We start from the raw sequence: 17,740 nt of genomic DNA on the forward strand, positions 1-17,740 counted from the left end.
ATGACTTACAAAAATGGGGTCTTAGACATGATCTTTGGCTTGATGAAAAAGGAAGATATCTTCCCATTGTATATACATTAACAAATGCAAATATGGTAGTTTTTCTTAGAACTTTGAAGAAGATAACTGCTCTAGATATTTAGATGGAATTGAGATTGAATTCAACTGATTGGGTCGTGTTGATGATGAACCTCACATTGTGCCACCTAATGTAAGCACTTTGTTTCCACCAGTCGGAAAATCAGTTGGAGGTTTTACTTACTTCACTTTACCTACAAGGGAAAAGTTACAAGTTCATCGTCATGTATTGACTAATTGTACCCAAGTTGAAACATTTATTCAGTAAGTATTCTAACTATAATTTATTATTTATTATAATTTGTCTTCACTTGAAAAATTGAGAAATATACTTTATATGTTTCACATAGGGAATTTCGAGATATTCTACAGAGACAATTGAGGAGAAGCACACAGTCAGCCTTTGAGATAGACAAAAGGGTTCATAGGGAATTTGTTGAATGGTTTTTAGTGTGTACATATATTATATCTCTGAACTTTGAACCCTTTGTTTTTATGAATGTTTTTTATTGCTATTTTTTCTTTTAGATAAAAAGTGACTTAACTAAATCCTATTCAGATGATTTAAAGTTTTTAGCTATAGGTCCAATTAGTTGTGCAAAGCTCTATACTGTGTACAATATTAATGGACATAAGGTTTGTACGTTGGAGAGAGACCAAGGGCTTAAAACACAAAGTAACGGACTATTTGGTACATTTGGGACAAGGAGTTATGCAAGTAGTAATGACAATCAAATACGGTTTGGTGGTGTTCCTTATTATGGATAATCAGTACACATAATTGAGTTAAACTACCTGTTGGATCAAGTGGCCTTAGAATAATTAAGAAGGGGGGTTGAATTAATTAATCCTAAACCTTTACTAATTAAAAAATTACTCTTCTAAGGCTTTTACTTATGTTGTTAAAAGAATAAGGAGTAGAAGAGAAACTTAACCAAAAGTAAAAGCGAAAATTAAAATGCATAGCGAAAAGTAAAAGAGTAGGGAAGAAGGAGACAAACACACAAGAGTTTTTATACTGGTTCGGCAACAACCCATGCCTACATCCAGTCCCTAAGTGACCTACGGTCCTTGAGATTTCTTTCAACCTTATAAAAATCCTTTTACAAGCAAAGATCCACAAGGGATGTACCCTCCCTTGTTCTCTTTGAACCTAGTGGATGTACCCTCTACTAGAACTGATCCACAAGAGATGTACCCTCTCTTGTTCTCAGTCAACAACCCAAGTAGATGTACCCTCTACTTGTACCACAAAGGATGTACCCTCCAATGTGTTAAGACAAAGATCTCAGGCGGCTAAACCTTTGATACTTTGTGAATGGGGATACAAAAGAATTCTCACGCGGTTAGTCCTTTGAACACTTTTGTATAAGGGAAAGGGAAGAATCAAAAGAATTCTCATACTGTGTCGTTTTGAATTCTTTGACAAGGGAGAAGGTAGACACAAAATAATTTAGGCGGTTAGTCCTTTGTTCTTTTGGAAAAGGGAGAAGAGAGACACAAAAAAAGAATTCAGGCGGTTAGTCCTTGGCGAATTCTTTTTGGCAAAGGGAGAAGAGATGAAAAGAATGAATAGCACAAGTTTTCAAGGTTTAGAAAACCAGAAAACTTTGGAAAGCTTTTGGCACAAAGAAGAAGAAGAAGTTCAAAGAGATTCAAGGCTTATAAAGGATTGTATAAGATTGATTGGATTGATAGAAAGATTCATTGAAAATGCAAAACAAAACCTTGCTTTTATAGACTCTTCATGTCTGGTCAAGAGGACCATTTAGAAGAGTTATAACTTTTAGAAAAACTTAAAACCAATTTGAAAAAGTCAAAAAACATTTGAAGAGTTACATATTTTGATTTACTCAGAAACAATCACTGGTAATCGATTACCAAATCAGTGTAATCGATTGCACAAAGCTTTTATGTGAAAGGATGTGACTCTTCACATTTGAATTTGAATTTCAACGTTCAAAGGCACTGGTAATCGATTACCAAAACATTGTAATCGATTACAGCTTTTTTGAAATCAATTGGAACGTTGTAAATTCATTTGAAAACTTTTTCAAATTCATTTTGCTACTGGTAATCGATTACAATAATCTGGTAATCGATTACCAGAGAGTAAAAACTCTTTGGTAAAAGGTTTTGAGAAAAATCCCATTCTCAACCTACATCTGTTGTTGAACAATAGTTTGATTTTGATAGAGTAGAGGAAGAAGATGAAGAAATTGAACTGCAACAATTACAATCTACAGCTCTTAAGAGAGCTTGGATTGTTGATGTCATTGGTAAGAAAGCATAATACAAGATTATTGTATGGTTTTGGATTGCGGGTGTGTTATGGCTATTAAAAAAATTGAACTAAAATAATTGAGAAGTTGAATTGAACATAATTGTATAAAACTAATCCACTTTAGTAAAAAAAAATGAATTTGTATGTTCATTTTGTATAGAAATGAAAGAGAAAAGTTTAATTCACCTGTTTGCGAACTATTTTGATTGTTGTAAAACAATAATATGGAAAAAATATGATTTGCAAATTCCGGATTGTGCTGGAAGTTTTAATTCTAGACTTGCAATAACTCTTAGGTAGTTCTTATCAACTGCTTTGCAACCTCCAATCATTACTCTCATCTTAGTACAAAACTAATGGAAGTTTTAAATTCATTTGTTGGTAGTTCTTAATTTCTTACATTATAAGCATGAACTTTGCACACCTATGTTTTCTAATATATTTGATAATTTGATAGATTAACAAGGCACAAAGAATACAAATGCACTTATGGTGAATGATGTTTGGTCTTTATCTCCTACTAAAAGGATTGTTGTGGAATGGAATGATGGTGACTAAGCCACTAGAGATTGTGGAGCATTGTTAAATAGATTCTTGGGTCACCTTGCAAAAGACTATGATGTATTTTCTATCAGTTATACCAATTGGAAGAAGATTCCTAAAGACTACAAATAAGATGTACTTAACAAAATTATTCAAGTAAGTGATGTATGTGTTTACTTATATTATAATTTCAATTGTATTGCAAATTGTTGTTAACTTTAATTGTTGAATAATTTGAAGGCTAAGTTTGAAGTTGAGCATCCTCTTCCCACAATTTTTGTTTCAAATCACTTAACACAAAATCGAGAGAGCATCGACAAGAATTATGGGACCAAAGGGATGATGACACCAATAATTGAGTTTTATTGATTGAGAAGCTCCCATGAGGATTAAATAAGGATCAATGGGCATCTTTTGTTGACTATTGTCTAGATCCAAACACTATGGTAAACTTAAATTTATATTCAACTTTGTTTTGCATCTACTTAGATTTACAAATTTCTTCTATGTCAATGATTAGGAAAAAGCCCATAAAAATAAATATAATAGAAAGAAGCAAACAATTCCCTACGCAGGTGGATCCATGAGCATTGCACGCAAGAATCAAAAGATGGTAGCCTATGGTTCATACTCTTTAAGAATGAAAATATTATTTTGCTCTTTAGCCATTATAATTCATAATTTTGTTGGATTTTGTAGGAATTTGAGTGTGGTTGCAAAGTTAGTAAGGGAGAAATATGAATAGCATCACACAAACATGTTAATGGAGAATTTGTGAATGACAAGGCTAGAGAAACTATAGTATGTTCAATTCTATTAATGATGAATCAATTGGAAGTATTTCAAAAGACATATGAAGTCAAGATTCCTTAGCTCAAGCTCTAGGAAGTCAACAACACTATGAACATGTTCGAGGGTTAGGATTGGGACCTTGCCCATCTCGGTTGTTTGGACCCACTATGTTTGTATAGAGGGATATCCTTGTCTTCCCCATCTTATAGAGAGTTGCAAAATGAGGTTAGTAGTTTGTTGCATTTTCCCTTAGAATTTTTGTAACATCCCATTTTTCGTAAATAAATTAAAAAGACTTTTTAATAAAAAAATAAAGTTTTAGAAAATGGTGAGATTTTTATAATTAAATAAATAAAGAGAAATAATTATATTAAAATAATGGTTTGAAGAAAAAAAAATATATTTGATTTATTCATTTGATAGGAAATAAAGTAGAATTCCTTTTTATAAAATAATAAAAATAAATAAATAGAGTAAATAATAGACTTTAAGTACCCTAGCTATAAATAGAGACGTGTTAAGTTAGAGTAAATAATAGACTTTGAGTACCCTAGCTATAAATAGAGACGTGTTAGGTTAGTTTTGACACTAACGATGCCTCATCTTCCTCTCAATTTCATTTTTCCCTCTCCTCCTCCCAAAACCCTCTCTTTTTCCCGCATACCACCAAACCTATCTCAGAAAAACGACGATCTAGGACACATTCACCATTAGATCATCGTGAAATTTGAGCACCAGGTTTGGAACTCAATTCCAAACATTCTCACTATTGGGAATTACGAAAACATGTTGAAGCTGAGAGAAATATCCTTTGCATCATAGCTTTTTCTTTTGCTGCAGGAACCCAAAACCGTCTCAGTAAAACTACGATCTTGGACTCATTAACCGTTGGATTGTAGTGAAATTTTGATATGTGGTTCAAGATCCAATGCCTCACATCTTAACCATTGGGATTTGCGAAATAATATTCATGGAGAGAGAAAACTGAGTCGCACGAAGACAGTACAAATGGAGGCTTCAATCTCTTCTCCTTCTCTCTAACGTTTAGGAACCCTATCAGAGTAGTCAGAGGAAAAAATTGAGAAATCTCAGGAAATCACTATAGATGCCACTATTGCTGTCACAATACACACGTGAGCCCGCTTAGAGGTAAGGGATGAGTTTATCGCAATTGGGGTTAGAATGAACATGTGTAGCGATCCTTAGAGGATTAAATTGAGGTTTATTTTTGGATGTTTATTGAATTATAATTTTTCCTTTACGATTATAAATACAATATTGTTGTGTTTTATGTACCAATTGATGTTCTGATAAGAATTGATTGATAAATTTGAATGCTCTTGATGTTTTTGTGTTTTGACCCATGATTTTGATTAATTGATTTTGATATAATTGTGTAAAATTATTTGAGGGGTTTTACTCCCCATGTTGTGATAAACCTTTTGTATAAATTTTTATGTTGAGATTATGAAATGGTGATTCAAATTGTGAGTATGTGATAAATTGAACCTGTGATGAATGGTGAAATACATGTGTATTGAGATGAGATGTGTGTATCGAGTTGTGAGCTATGAACTGTGCAATCACACAATTGTAAGACCCTTTAAGGGAGATGAGTATTCTGATGAGATCCACTGTGGGAACCCGACAAGTTTAATCACAAGCGTGACGAGTTAAAATGACTTTGAAAACAATTGAGTAGTTGTGTGTATTGCATAGTTCATAGGTATAGTGTGTATGATTCATGAGGTGTGATAACATGCTACTTTGAGATTATACCATTCCATTATGATTGAGACCGAATATATGTGATAAGTTGAGTATATATTAACTTGTAATATATATATATATATATATATATATATATATATATATATATATGTATGTGTGTGTGTGTGTGTGTGTGTGTGTGTGTGTGTGTGTGTGTGTGTGTGTGTGTGTGTGTGTGTGTGTGTGTGTGTGTGTGTGTGTGTGTGTCTCCTTTAAGCCTATATTGATCCCATATGGTTGGAACATTCTCGCAAAACAGTGTGACCCTGACTGGTCTCCCTATGATTTTACCTAGTGAGAGTGACCTGACTTGCTAGTGTGTAGTTTGTCTTGTCATGTACTCCTAGGCGCTCGCCGAGGTTTTTCACTGACATGGTACCACATTGCATATAGGATTGAGCCTTAGTGTATCTGTTGCATAACGTCTGTGTATTGATCGATATGGATTGATTTATTGATATTGTGTTTTGATCATTGAGTACATGCATGTCGTGAAAAAGAATGAGACGTGTGTGGTGTTTTGATGTGATGTTGTGCGACAAAGTGGTAAAATAACGTGAGCTATGCTTAAGTAAGTTGTATTTTGTTTATATGATATTTATACCTATATGTTATCTAGTTTTTCTCTATTAGTTAGGAATGTGATAACTCACTCCTCATGTGCTATTTGTGTTTGGATCCTGTAATGATCCCAAACTTTATGTTCGTGGGAGCAGATGATTAGGTGGATGACTATGAAGAGCCTCATGCTAGAGGACACGGAAACACAATGCTCTAATAGAATGTGACATTAGGGTATATGTTTCTATATTAATTGCATGAAGTCTTGGACGACCTTGTTTTGAGCCGAGATGATTTATTATTTATTTGGACAAATTTTATTATAATGTTAGAAAAGTGAATGTGAGCCTTTTATCTTTTTCAAAGACTTATATTTAAATGTGTTTTAAAAATTTTAATTAATTTTGATTTCTTACTTCTTTTATTATTAGTATATATATGTGAGAGGTAGAGGACGTCACAATTTTCATGTTAGGATCTAGCTTCCATGTCTGGTTGTTTAGCTTCTTTGGATTCTCTTGGATTGGATGTAAAGAAGAGAAAAATAATTAAGAAGCACTGCTATAAAAAACGCGTTCAACGTCGGTGCTTATCGGAGTTCAACGACGGTGCAAGGCCGACTTTGAATGAGACGTCGTCGTAGGCCTCCGGCCAGTCTACGACGGTCTCCGTCCACCATTTTAGAAGCACACGAGTCCTGCGACGGGGATGACTGGAGGCCCGTAGTTGCAGGTTCGCCTTCGAAGACGTTGTCGGCACGACGAACGACGTTGAAAGGTAAGCTTTTAAGGTCAGGTATGGCGGCACCGACGTTGTGTGTAAGGGCTACCACATCGTTGCACCGGCAACCACCGCCGTTCAATGGTTGGCCAACTACATCGTTGCTGCCGAAAGCAACGACGTCGAAAGGAACCAAGTTACATCGGTGCTTGAAGAGGAATGTCGTTGAATCCATGGCCTTCACGTCGTGTCTGCGGGAGGAACGTCGTGGACTGCATGGGAAGCTACGTCGTTGCTGTCGTAAGCAACGACGTAGATTATGTTTTTTTTTCTATTTTAAATTTTTAAATTATAAACGTTATTTGTATAAACGTAAATAATATGAACTCGAAATTTTTAAATTATTATTGTCAACTAATAATTATTATGATAAGTATATATAATGTTTGTGCTAAAATTTTTGGTTTTAATTAATTTAATATTATATAAATAAGCAAGATAATGCATGATATTATATAAAGTAAAATATATATCAACCAGTATTTGAAATGTAATTAACCTAGATTTGTGTAGTATATATTAATAACCATAATAATTAAACATGATATAATATAATAATAATAAAAAGTAAAATGTACTAATAATTAAGCTGAAAGTATATAAATTTGTGTAGTATATATTATCATTTTACTTAATTTAAATTTATATTAATCTTAAGCAACAATAACCTAAATAATGAATATGAATACAAATAGCCATTTAACAATTGTTAAAATATTGTAACTTAATCATATTAACAATTAACAATATATATAATTAGATTTAACAGGTAATTGTTAAATTTATTAATAATAAACATAATATATTAGTTGCCAGGGGAAGACTGTGGTTCTTGAAATCAGTAACCTTCTCAATTTCTTGCTACTGGTTTGACCAAAATTGTTGGAGTTGTTGCTGAAGCTGGTGTTAGAACCATATGCTAATTGAGCTCCACTACCATAGATGGGTTCTGGCTATGCCCTTGATGATCCATTCTGTTTCAGATAAAATCAAACATCACGCCTTTGGAATGACATTTATAATAAAAGCATCTTAATTAGTGCTTCCTATGATCATTTGCCTCATAGAGTAGTTGCCTATACTAGTAGAATTCATTTTTGTTGAAAGTCATCAAGTTTGCATGTAATGCAAGTTGACAGAACCAACCAAACAAACAGTTGCACAAATCTCTATATATACTATATTTGGTGCTAGCTAGCTTAATTAAAAGAGTCTAGTTAATTCAAACATTAACAAAGAAAATGTGAAAAGCATGGGTGCTTTTAAAAATACTTATTTAAACATGAAAATGTACAACTGGCAAAGTGTGATCAATCATTTATGAATAATGCTTTTAAAAAATTTACGCTTTTTCAATGATCACGACTATTTTTAACATGAAATAATTTTGGTCGAATTATGTAGGATTAATATAGATAATAAAATTTACTTTCCGAGCATTTAAAAAATACGTTTGTTTTAAAGTAAGCGTATACTTATTTTCAATTTCATTTAGAAAGTGTATTGTAATCTTAATTTACTTTGATTTATTTAAATTTAAAAATTAAATATATTTATTTGCTCACTTTGAATGCTAGCTTGTTCTTATAGAACCTTTTTATTAGTGCCTACATATATGAGCACGGAGTACTTTGGACCCAAACTCATGATTACTTTAAGAAATAAAAAATTAAACATACTTTTTTAGTTATTGCGTTCAATATAAATAATAAGGCTAGATATAAAAAAAGTGGAAATATATTTATGCTATTTTGTAAAATTATGTATGATTCTTAATTTTAGTACTTGAACTCACCATTGAATATTTTTTTGTTCCTAAACTTTTAAAAGAATGATATCAATCGAATATAATCATCAGTTGAAATTCTTTCTCTATTGTGCTAGCCTATTTGTTGGTTTTTCAAATGTTGCATGCTCCACTTTCACTCATAACTCTATTCCTCAATTTGAAAAGAAGACAGGTGGGGCAATTACCACACTAACCTATCATAAAACGAGTAAGAAAGCGTCTCTGACAATATCCGTCCCACAGTTGTCTTCCCAGATGCCATCATTCCTGCATTTCAGATTCAAAATATTTTGAATACCCTAAGTAATTATACTTGCAATGTATGTATGCACAAGTACTTCTGCCCTGAGTCTGACCAACAAGATATATACAGCGTCCACTATAGCATTACCTTCAAACTTTTTGACGATGATCTCAAAACAACTGATCCCTCAGTTGCTCCTGGCATATGTTTTCCTCATCTGTGCTTGGATCAGCATGCTTCCCACTTGTACTCACATCTTGTGTGATCTTTGAAGCCTCTGTTACAATCATCTGCAAACCAATTGTAGCTTTTAAGATGATGACATACCCTTTGTTAGTACTTAGCAGTATAACATTAAAGGGTATAACATTAAAGGAACCCCTACAATATAAAATGTAAGGAATGAAATTCAACATTTAAATTTGTCTCCAAAAAATATAATGAATCATATTAAGAAACATATTTTGTTTCACCTTCCTCAAAACAAAAGGATCAGAAACTCCCTAAACTTGTAGTTCATCTACAGAGCAGCTTTTCCATGTGCAATACTTTCAACTCGAAAAGTATGGATACCATATATAGACTGCAGGCAACTTGGACAAAGAATTGAGAAAATCTAATCAAAGAAAAAGTATAAGATGTAACAAACATCATGTAGGTAGGTTTTAAGCACAAGCTGTGCTTTGTTATGCATATTTAGCCAGTAATTTGTAGTCGTTCAAAACCCTACCATTTCTTTCATACTTTTGAATGATATAAAACTCACAATTTATAAGGAAAAATTGATGTGTTAGACTGTCAGTCTATAACAACTATAAAATATAAACCGTGTGCTAGAAGAACACTTCATAACTCTTTGCATATATATATATAAGTCTCAAAAAACAAAAACTTATTAGGTAACTGAAATTAGTTTAAGCAAAACACATTAAAATAAAGGGCAAGAAAACATTATGGTATGCCTACATCAGTACCTTGTTCAATGATAATATCAATGACCAGAGAAAGAGGTACACGCCTCTCAATTGTTACAGTCCCCCAAAATGGTATAAATGAAGGTCTTGATACCTTGACCAAGAGAGAAAGGGAATAAAAGATCATTTCGTGTATTAAAACTCATATCGCAACATCACGATCATGCAGAACAATTCATATATACCTTGTAAACTACTTCGATACATGTAACATATAATATGCAAGAAGACAAATCCTTTTGAAGCACATATCTCCTGATGGGCAGGTAAAGCAACATAAGAAGGCCAATTCTCCAAGCTAAAACTAGAAGTAATGATATAGCAAGCCATATGACCGTGTCATATTTAACGTAATTGCTTGCCAGCTCTTCAAAGGATGTTGAGTATAGTATCTGTTCCAAACAATCTTCCTCTTCATCATCACTTAATTCAGACCCAGAGTAGCCAAGTATTTGATCCTTCAATGATCTTGACTCCGATATGTGATCTGTGTGACCAATCATCATCTCTTCAACCACAAACTAGTCAAGAAGAAAGGTACACAGATAATAACATTAGCTCCAAAAGAACAATAAAACCTTTTATTCCAGTGCAACTACTGCAGACATGCCTTAATCTAACCTTTCAAAGTGAAATTAGAAACCTCAGAAGGCTACCAAATTGAGATCAAATTACATTTTGCACAGGAAATGTTCATGTGAATTGAGCTGAATCATACAATGCCGGAAACTCTAAATGTCAAAACACAACAGAATTTTCAAATGCATTTATATTTATCTCTCTCAAAATGCAAACAACTATAGTGAGTTTGTGACATGTCTTTACTATTCAGCTCCAAATAAAAGACCAAAACAACTAAGCTCAGGTTATCATGTCCACATGGTGTACTATAACTGAAGGGGCATCTTTGCAGTGAAAGAGCTTAAATCAATTAAAAGTGACAAAGGGCATTGTGCTATATACCTTCAAAATCAACTTTTCATCAACAGGAGAATGAAAGCTTCCAGATTCCAATGCTGAAGCTACAAGAGTGACATTTGAAAAATTATGTTAAGACTCAAAATAGGCAACACTTATTACAAATTACAATCATCAACAAACTACATAGTACAGGTTAAACACATGCCTTCCCTTATATGTTAGTTTTCCAATTAATCACCCGAGGGAATTGTGACTGACACTGCAAATAATGAAAGGTAGCTCAAAATTAAGTGTAGCCTCGGTTAGCTCAACTTGATAGAAACAGACCCTCAAGGATCCAGTTGGTAAGAGCATTACCCTTTCTAATTAATAAGCCATGTGACGATTTTCAATATAGATAGTAGATAATCCACCATATTTAGTCTCAAATAACGGTGCACTAAAATTGACTTCCATTTCTGAAAACATTGCTGGGACATTGCTGAAACATTGCTGACCTCAGTTTCTGAAATTGACTTCCGCACAAGTTCTTTTAAAACAAAGTGGACCTGCAGAGTAGAAGAAAGCATGTAATTTATAAATGGAAAGAACAACATGTCACTGGGAAATTTAATACAAAAAAGAACAAGACACTTATTACACAAATGTAAGTGACTTCCATTGCACTTTGGAGGGGTGCTTTCCTAAGGTCTGCCCAAGTGGCAGAGCCTATGTCATAACTCCCAAGAGAACCACCACGAACAGCAGATCCCAAAATAGGGATATTCTTTTCCTTGTCATTCTCATCAAAACAATTCACTGGAGCCTGCCAATTTGCATCCTCAAGCACTGCACCAACCTCAAATGTCATCACGTGACCAGTGTATCCTGCACCCACCAAATTCCAAGTGGATTCACTTCAGATACATGCTTCAAAAAAGGGAGACATACAAACAAATATAAGTAACAAAAAGTAACGTGGCATTGACCATTCAATGTGGTCAAAATACTGTTTATGAGTGTGGACAACATCTTTACTTCACCATTTAACTTTTACAGTTAAGTTTAAACATAAATGTTAAAATGACATCAAAATGTAATTAAAAATTGTTGTTGAGCTTAATGGACCATTACTTGTAAATATCTCTTGCAAAATTAACAATTTAAGAATAGAGGTGTGTGTAGTACCTGAGGAGAAGTCCCACCTAAGAGGCCTACGAGTGAGGATATCCAAGTAAAATATCAACGGGAAGATTATAATGTGTTTGAACTTTCATTAGTCTCAGGTTTGAACTTTTATGTTGTTGATCTAAATTTTTAACCACGGTCTTATAAAGATTAATATACACAATAGGTCTCATAAATCTATCAAGAACTTATAAAGATTAGTAATATATATAAAATCTTCAAGGCATGCATCTATAATAAATTGTACATTAGTTGAAAAAACTAACCCAAGAAACAAAGAAAAAAGAAGAGAAGAGAGGACAAAGAAAACCCAAAATAAGATATTGAACCATTCAATATATAACACAGTGATTATAATCATATAATAAAAGGCATTGTTGGAGCAATTTGTTAGTGAACTGTGGAAAAGTAAAGCATAATGATTGTACAAAACTGAAAGACAAAATAAATATAAAGATTCTAAAAAAAGTCAATAAAACATAGCACAGTTGGTGATCTTTTACAAGCAAATGTCCCCTGTAATAATTACAGTTTATAATATAATTATCAAGAAACCTGCTTTTGCGCCTTAATTAGTCCTCTGAATCTTTTAGAGACTTCCCTACATAAACACCATTGATGAATCACACTCTCACTATCTGGCTTTGGTTTGATTTCTAGAAAATGGGTGCACTAGATTACCTCTCCAACTTTTGCACTGTAACCAGCACTAGGACCAAGCAGAAAGCAATGCAGGTAAGAATGAAGTATATATAGAGAGAGAGGCAATAGTGAATTCTATAATTAATTGTATAATTCCTTCAGATATATATTATGTTGCAGACAACAGAGATAAAAGTGAGAATGGACTGCAATGGTTGCGAAAGAAGAGTGAGAAATGCAGTGAGTTCAATAAAAGGAGTGAAATCTGTGGAGGTGAACAGAAAGGAGAGCAGGGTGGTAATGAGAGGATATGTGGATCCAAAGAAGGTGCTGAAGAGGGTAAGGAGCACAGGGAAAGTAAGAGCTCAGTTTTGGCCATATGTTGAACAACATCTGGTCTAGTGTGCTTTTCTTTGCTCTTTGTTCTTCTCTTAATTAATAAATTATTCTTTTATAAATGCCATTCCCCTTTGGTGGCAACCCTGTTTGCACTGCTGCAGGGTTGGCTAAATGACGAATTTCCTTCTCTTAAAAGTATGATGCAAAGACAGCTTGAAGTTGAAAATGAGAGCATTGGTTTTATTTATCAAGAACAAAACATAAGTGGAATCAGAATATAGAATCACATTCCGAAATCCCATATCCCAAACCAGCTGAAGACCTTTGAAAATACCCATTAGTTTAGCTTGAACTACCTCATCTCCATGAAGATGAGGTACAATAGTATTTTGTGTCTATTTAATTATCTCCTCTCTATCTCATCTATACCTAACAAATTTATAATATTATTTTATTTCTATTCTATTTTTCACCCATTTCTCTTAAATCAAACAACAAAACATATCATTTTATTTATACTTTATTCTGCCCTTTTCAAATTATATCTCCTATTTTTGCCTATTCTATTTTTCTCTTCTAAACCAAATACAACATTAAAGTGATGCAAATCAATTCATCACGCATAGGTGACCACTTTGAAGAAAAAATCAATTGAAAATGTTGGTAATTGGCAGCAGGTTAACCTAGCCGAATTTAGAGTTCTTTACTGCATAAAGGACTAAAAGCATTTTTCAAAATTGAAGACTAAAAATCATTTAAATTTGAGAGACCAAAAACAAAATGACCTAATTTAAAGGACAAAACATATTTAAGCCAAGGATTTATAATCACTTAAATTTTATGTTTGTTATGTCAATCTGCAGAGTAACAAGTTCACAGAACTGAATTACGCCTTTGACTGCAGAGTAACAAGGCTGGTATATGCAACGCCATCCATTTCATCCACAAACAAGTTTACATCATTGTTTATCTTTGTGTTGAGTTACGCCTGCCCACCTTAATTTGTTTTATTAATTAATTAAGGTTAAATTAATTGGGAATGAAATGGACTTTGATGTTCAGCCTAAGGACATTGCAAATTCCCAATCATTGGCATGTGTGGCAAATGAACTTTGATCTTCAGCCTTTGACTGTACTAGAGGCATTCTGTTTAAATGTTTAAGAGTACACGTAGAAAAGCAAAAAGGATTGGTATGGGACAAAGAAAAAAAAAGGATTTAAGAGTATACTTAAACTTGAAAATTTCAAAATCTAATAAAAGTTACTACTGTTGCTAAACAAGATAATCCTGTCCTAAAATGTGCCCGCCATGGTTACCAAATCACACAAAGTGGAAACTTCGTACTCTTTTCTTAGCTGTCACTACCCATCCTCTTTCTAAATCCCCTATTAATTGACCACTTCCTTCGTACTCTATCCACATCCTCTAACACACACTCTTTCCCAAACCCAATTCAACAGCACCCACCACCTCCTCATATCTACTTAAACTGCATAAATTTAAGCAACCACATTCATATAGATGAAAAATGCTACACATATCTTGGATGAAAAATGCATAAATTATTGAATGCTAATATACACCAATTAAGATAGATATTAGTATTCATGAAATACTGGCAAGCAAACACCATTAAAAAGCACATTCCATAAGTAAGCATATATGGCCAATAAACAAAGCATACATTTACGTAAATGTCCTAGAATTTTTCTCAAGGTGAATATTCTGTGGAAAAAATCATATCATCATTAAGCTCAATCTAGTACTGAAACTCCTCCGCATACCAAATGCAATATTCTCAACTAAAATTGCATCAGAGACATGATAAGGCACCCACCTTGTTCCCAATGACAGGAGAATTGTCAACAAACCATGTATTCTGACTCTCAGATTGGCAGTGAGCAAAACATGAATTTATGAACAATCCATTTTGAGGTGATCTTGAGAAGCCTTTAATAGCATTCATCATTTGATTCCTGAATCCTGCATTAGATACAGGGAAATGACTTATTACAATAATTTACTGAAGACATATTTGTACTTCTTGTGCTCCTATAGACTTGATAATTCTTGAAATCACCACATTTTCTTTTGCTTTATAAATGTTTGCTGACCAATACACTTTTCGGATCTTATTGTAGACTCACTTGTGACTTATTAAACGTGATTCACGTTAGGTGAAACCCTGTCTTACCTTACTCGCGAGTAATCCCTTGAAGTTAGTTGTTACACTCTCTTTACCTTTTAGCATATAGGCAGAGTCTATGATTTATATACTTTTTATACACGATAAGGAGAGGAAATGGTGCCTTAGTTTAGTATAGAATCCAAAAGAACACTAATAAAAAACTTACAATTACCTATTAAAGAATACGAGTGAGAAGTCGAAGATATACGACAGCAATAAGAAATTCCATAATTACATTAGTATAATGCCATGTTGGTAGTTTTATTCTCAATTTACAGAAGAAAAAAACAGTAGCGGGTGTATGTTTGTGTCAACTGAGATTGTTCTGAGTTTCAGATCAAATGTATACTATATACATACATATATTACATGTTTATGCAAAGTAATTAATTGTTTTTGTTAGAAACTACAGCTAATCATACTTGAGCCGGATAATGAACAACAAAGTCTCTATCTAAGAATTTAACTAATTGGACATACAGGTCTCAAATTCAAAACTACTTAAGCTAATTCGCACAGCTAGTAATTAATTAGCACCTTTGTTAAATTTAGCACACTAATTCTCAAAAAGAAAGTTGTGTGAGCAACAAAAACCCACTTGCGGCCTGAACGTGGGTTTGAAGTTTCTAAATTTTTATCCTCTTTGGGAAGTATGCCAGTACTAACCAATCCACTTGAGAGACTAAAAAAGAGCAAAAGTGACTCAGCAGCAACAACAAGTTAAAAACATGACACAACTAGTTGTACTTTAGGAAACACCATCCAGAAGAAAGAAAACCACTTCATAAGATCTCTCTATGCATCACATTTTCCCACCAAAAGGAAACACACGAAGAGACAACAAAAAAACATGTCATCTTCACTCATCTTACCATTAACCATTTTGACAGTACTGTCTTTTCTCTCCTTGGCCATCGGCCACCGTGCTCAACCCTGCAGTAAAGAATTCCTCAAATTAGCCCAACAAAAGAACCTCTCAGACTGAAAGACACTGTGCACTCTGGGGGCAGAGTTTGCTTGGTCCTACCACAGTGTCACGAATAAATCCATAGAACTAGAAATTATGTTCCGTGCCACACTCCCCACCCCAATCAGTTCAAAGGAATAATTATGTTCCTTTCTCTTTCTTCATTCAAGTTCCCTAGCATCATTAATCTCTTCTTTTTCCTTCATTTCAGAACATTAGGTTTAAATTTAACTTCAATCCTTTCTTTTTGACACCTATCTTACAGTGATACATGTGAGACAGAGAGAGAAGAGATTGAGAGATTTTCGTAATCACTAGAGAGCTTCATAATAAATTTAAGAACATTAGGTTAAAGCTATTTCTCATATGTCAAACCACCTTGCAAATGTTGGATTTGTCAAGAAGTACATTTACCATGATTTAAGCTTGTTTGGACCTGATGAATAGTGGGGTTCTAATACCGGCAATCAAATTCTGAGGGAAGAAGCACTGAAAGAGGGGTAAAAGATACATCACTAAAAGAAAAACTCAGAGCAAGTAACAACTATGGAGCATCAAATCTTCGCATAACCTTACCTTCAAAACACAGTCGTGTTACAACAACTCCAAAAAGGGGTACTCACTGGCTTCGGCGGTGCCACCACAAGACGAGACGCCGGACGAGGTGACGGGGGTGCGGGCAAACGCCACAGGTCACGGCGAGGTCACGGTACACAGAAATTTCAGACACACAGGGAAGCGGGAGCTCGAGCGCGAGTGTTCACGAAATAGCGTGAATTACAACATTATATACATCAACCTTAACGACGGTGGCTTAAGAACAACGTCTTCGAAATTCAAAATTTCAACGACGGTGTTTTCAAGTGCACCGTCTTAAGTTACCTGCGCGCCACCAACTAAGACGGGCACCCACGGCCAACGTCGTTGAATGTGTCACGTGCCATGCACGTGGCACATAAAATGCTCACATAGCTGTGACACCCTCTACCCCTCACATATATATTAATAAAGGAATAAAAATTCAAATATTAATTAAAAGTATTTTTAAAACATTTTTAAAAACAAGCTTTTCAAATGGATAAAAGGCTCACATTCACTTTCTTCTACATCATATTCAAACTTGTCCAAATAAATAATAAAGTCATCTCGACTCAAAGAAAATCATATAAGTCTCATACAATTAATATAGAACCTATATCCTAATGTCACATCCTATCAGAGCGTGGTGTTCCCGTGTCCTCTAGCATGAGGTTCTTCATAGTCATCCACCTATTCATCTGCTCCCCCGAACACAAGTTCAAGATCATCACAGGATCCAAACACAACAACACACAGGGAGTGAGTTATCACATTCCTAGCTAATAGAGAAACAAGACAATTAAATATACATATTATATAAATGAGATACCACTTGCTTAAACATAGCTCACGTAACTTCACCACTTCATCATTCAAAATTCACTTTTCAATTATCAATCACATTACACAAGAATCCCACACTTCGATCAAGATATAATAACACATCAATTAGCAAGCATATGCAATAGTTATGCTAAGACTCAATCCTATATGCAATGTGGTACCATGTCAGTGAAAAACCACCCTGGGGCGCTTAGGAGTACATAACAAGACACACCACACAATGGGTTTGTCAGGTCACTCTCACTAAGTAAGATCATAGGGAGACCAGTAAGGGTCAC

General features: G+C 34.0%; 1 protein-coding gene and 1 long non-coding RNA gene across 2 annotated transcripts; one reads left to right on the top strand and one right to left on the bottom strand.

The window, feature by feature from the left end:
* Positions 1-7,475: 7,475 nt before the first annotated feature.
* On the bottom strand, positions 7,476-12,023 carry LOC114399864. Its single transcript, XR_003663850.1, has 9 exons — positions 11,904-12,023; positions 11,377-11,603; positions 11,094-11,284; positions 10,779-10,995; positions 10,001-10,336; positions 9,816-9,909; positions 8,989-9,131; positions 8,792-8,864; positions 7,476-7,782 (listed from the first exon to the last, which is right to left on the bottom strand). It is a non-coding gene; the product is annotated as an uncharacterized LOC114399864 (long non-coding RNA).
* A 498-nt stretch (positions 12,024-12,521) lies between these two features.
* Positions 12,522-13,003, top strand: LOC114399865 (heavy metal-associated isoprenylated plant protein 21-like). Its single transcript, XM_028362080.1, has 2 exons — positions 12,522-12,638; positions 12,726-13,003. The coding sequence occupies exons 1-2, from the start codon at positions 12,567-12,569 to the stop codon at positions 12,945-12,947; spliced, it is 294 nt and encodes a 97-aa protein (XP_028217881.1). The 5' UTR covers positions 12,522-12,566; the 3' UTR covers positions 12,948-13,003.
* Positions 13,004-17,740: the final 4,737 nt, after the last annotated feature.

The sequence above is a fragment of the Glycine soja genome, chromosome 19 (assembly GCF_004193775.1).
Source record: "Glycine soja cultivar W05 chromosome 19, ASM419377v2, whole genome shotgun sequence".
NCBI classification, from domain to species: domain Eukaryota; kingdom Viridiplantae; phylum Streptophyta; class Magnoliopsida; order Fabales; family Fabaceae; genus Glycine; species Glycine soja.

What these genes read in the sequence shown, in the direction of transcription:
- LOC114399865 (XM_028362080.1), top strand. Translation starts at nt 12,567, where the DNA reads ATGGGTGCACTAGATTACCTCTCCAACTTTTGCACTGTAACCAGCACT. An exon ending in CCAAGCAGAAAGCAATGCAG is followed by an intron (nt 12,639 to 12,725) that starts GTAAGAATGAAG and finishes ATTATGTTGCAG; the next exon opens with ACAACAGAGATAAAAGTGAG.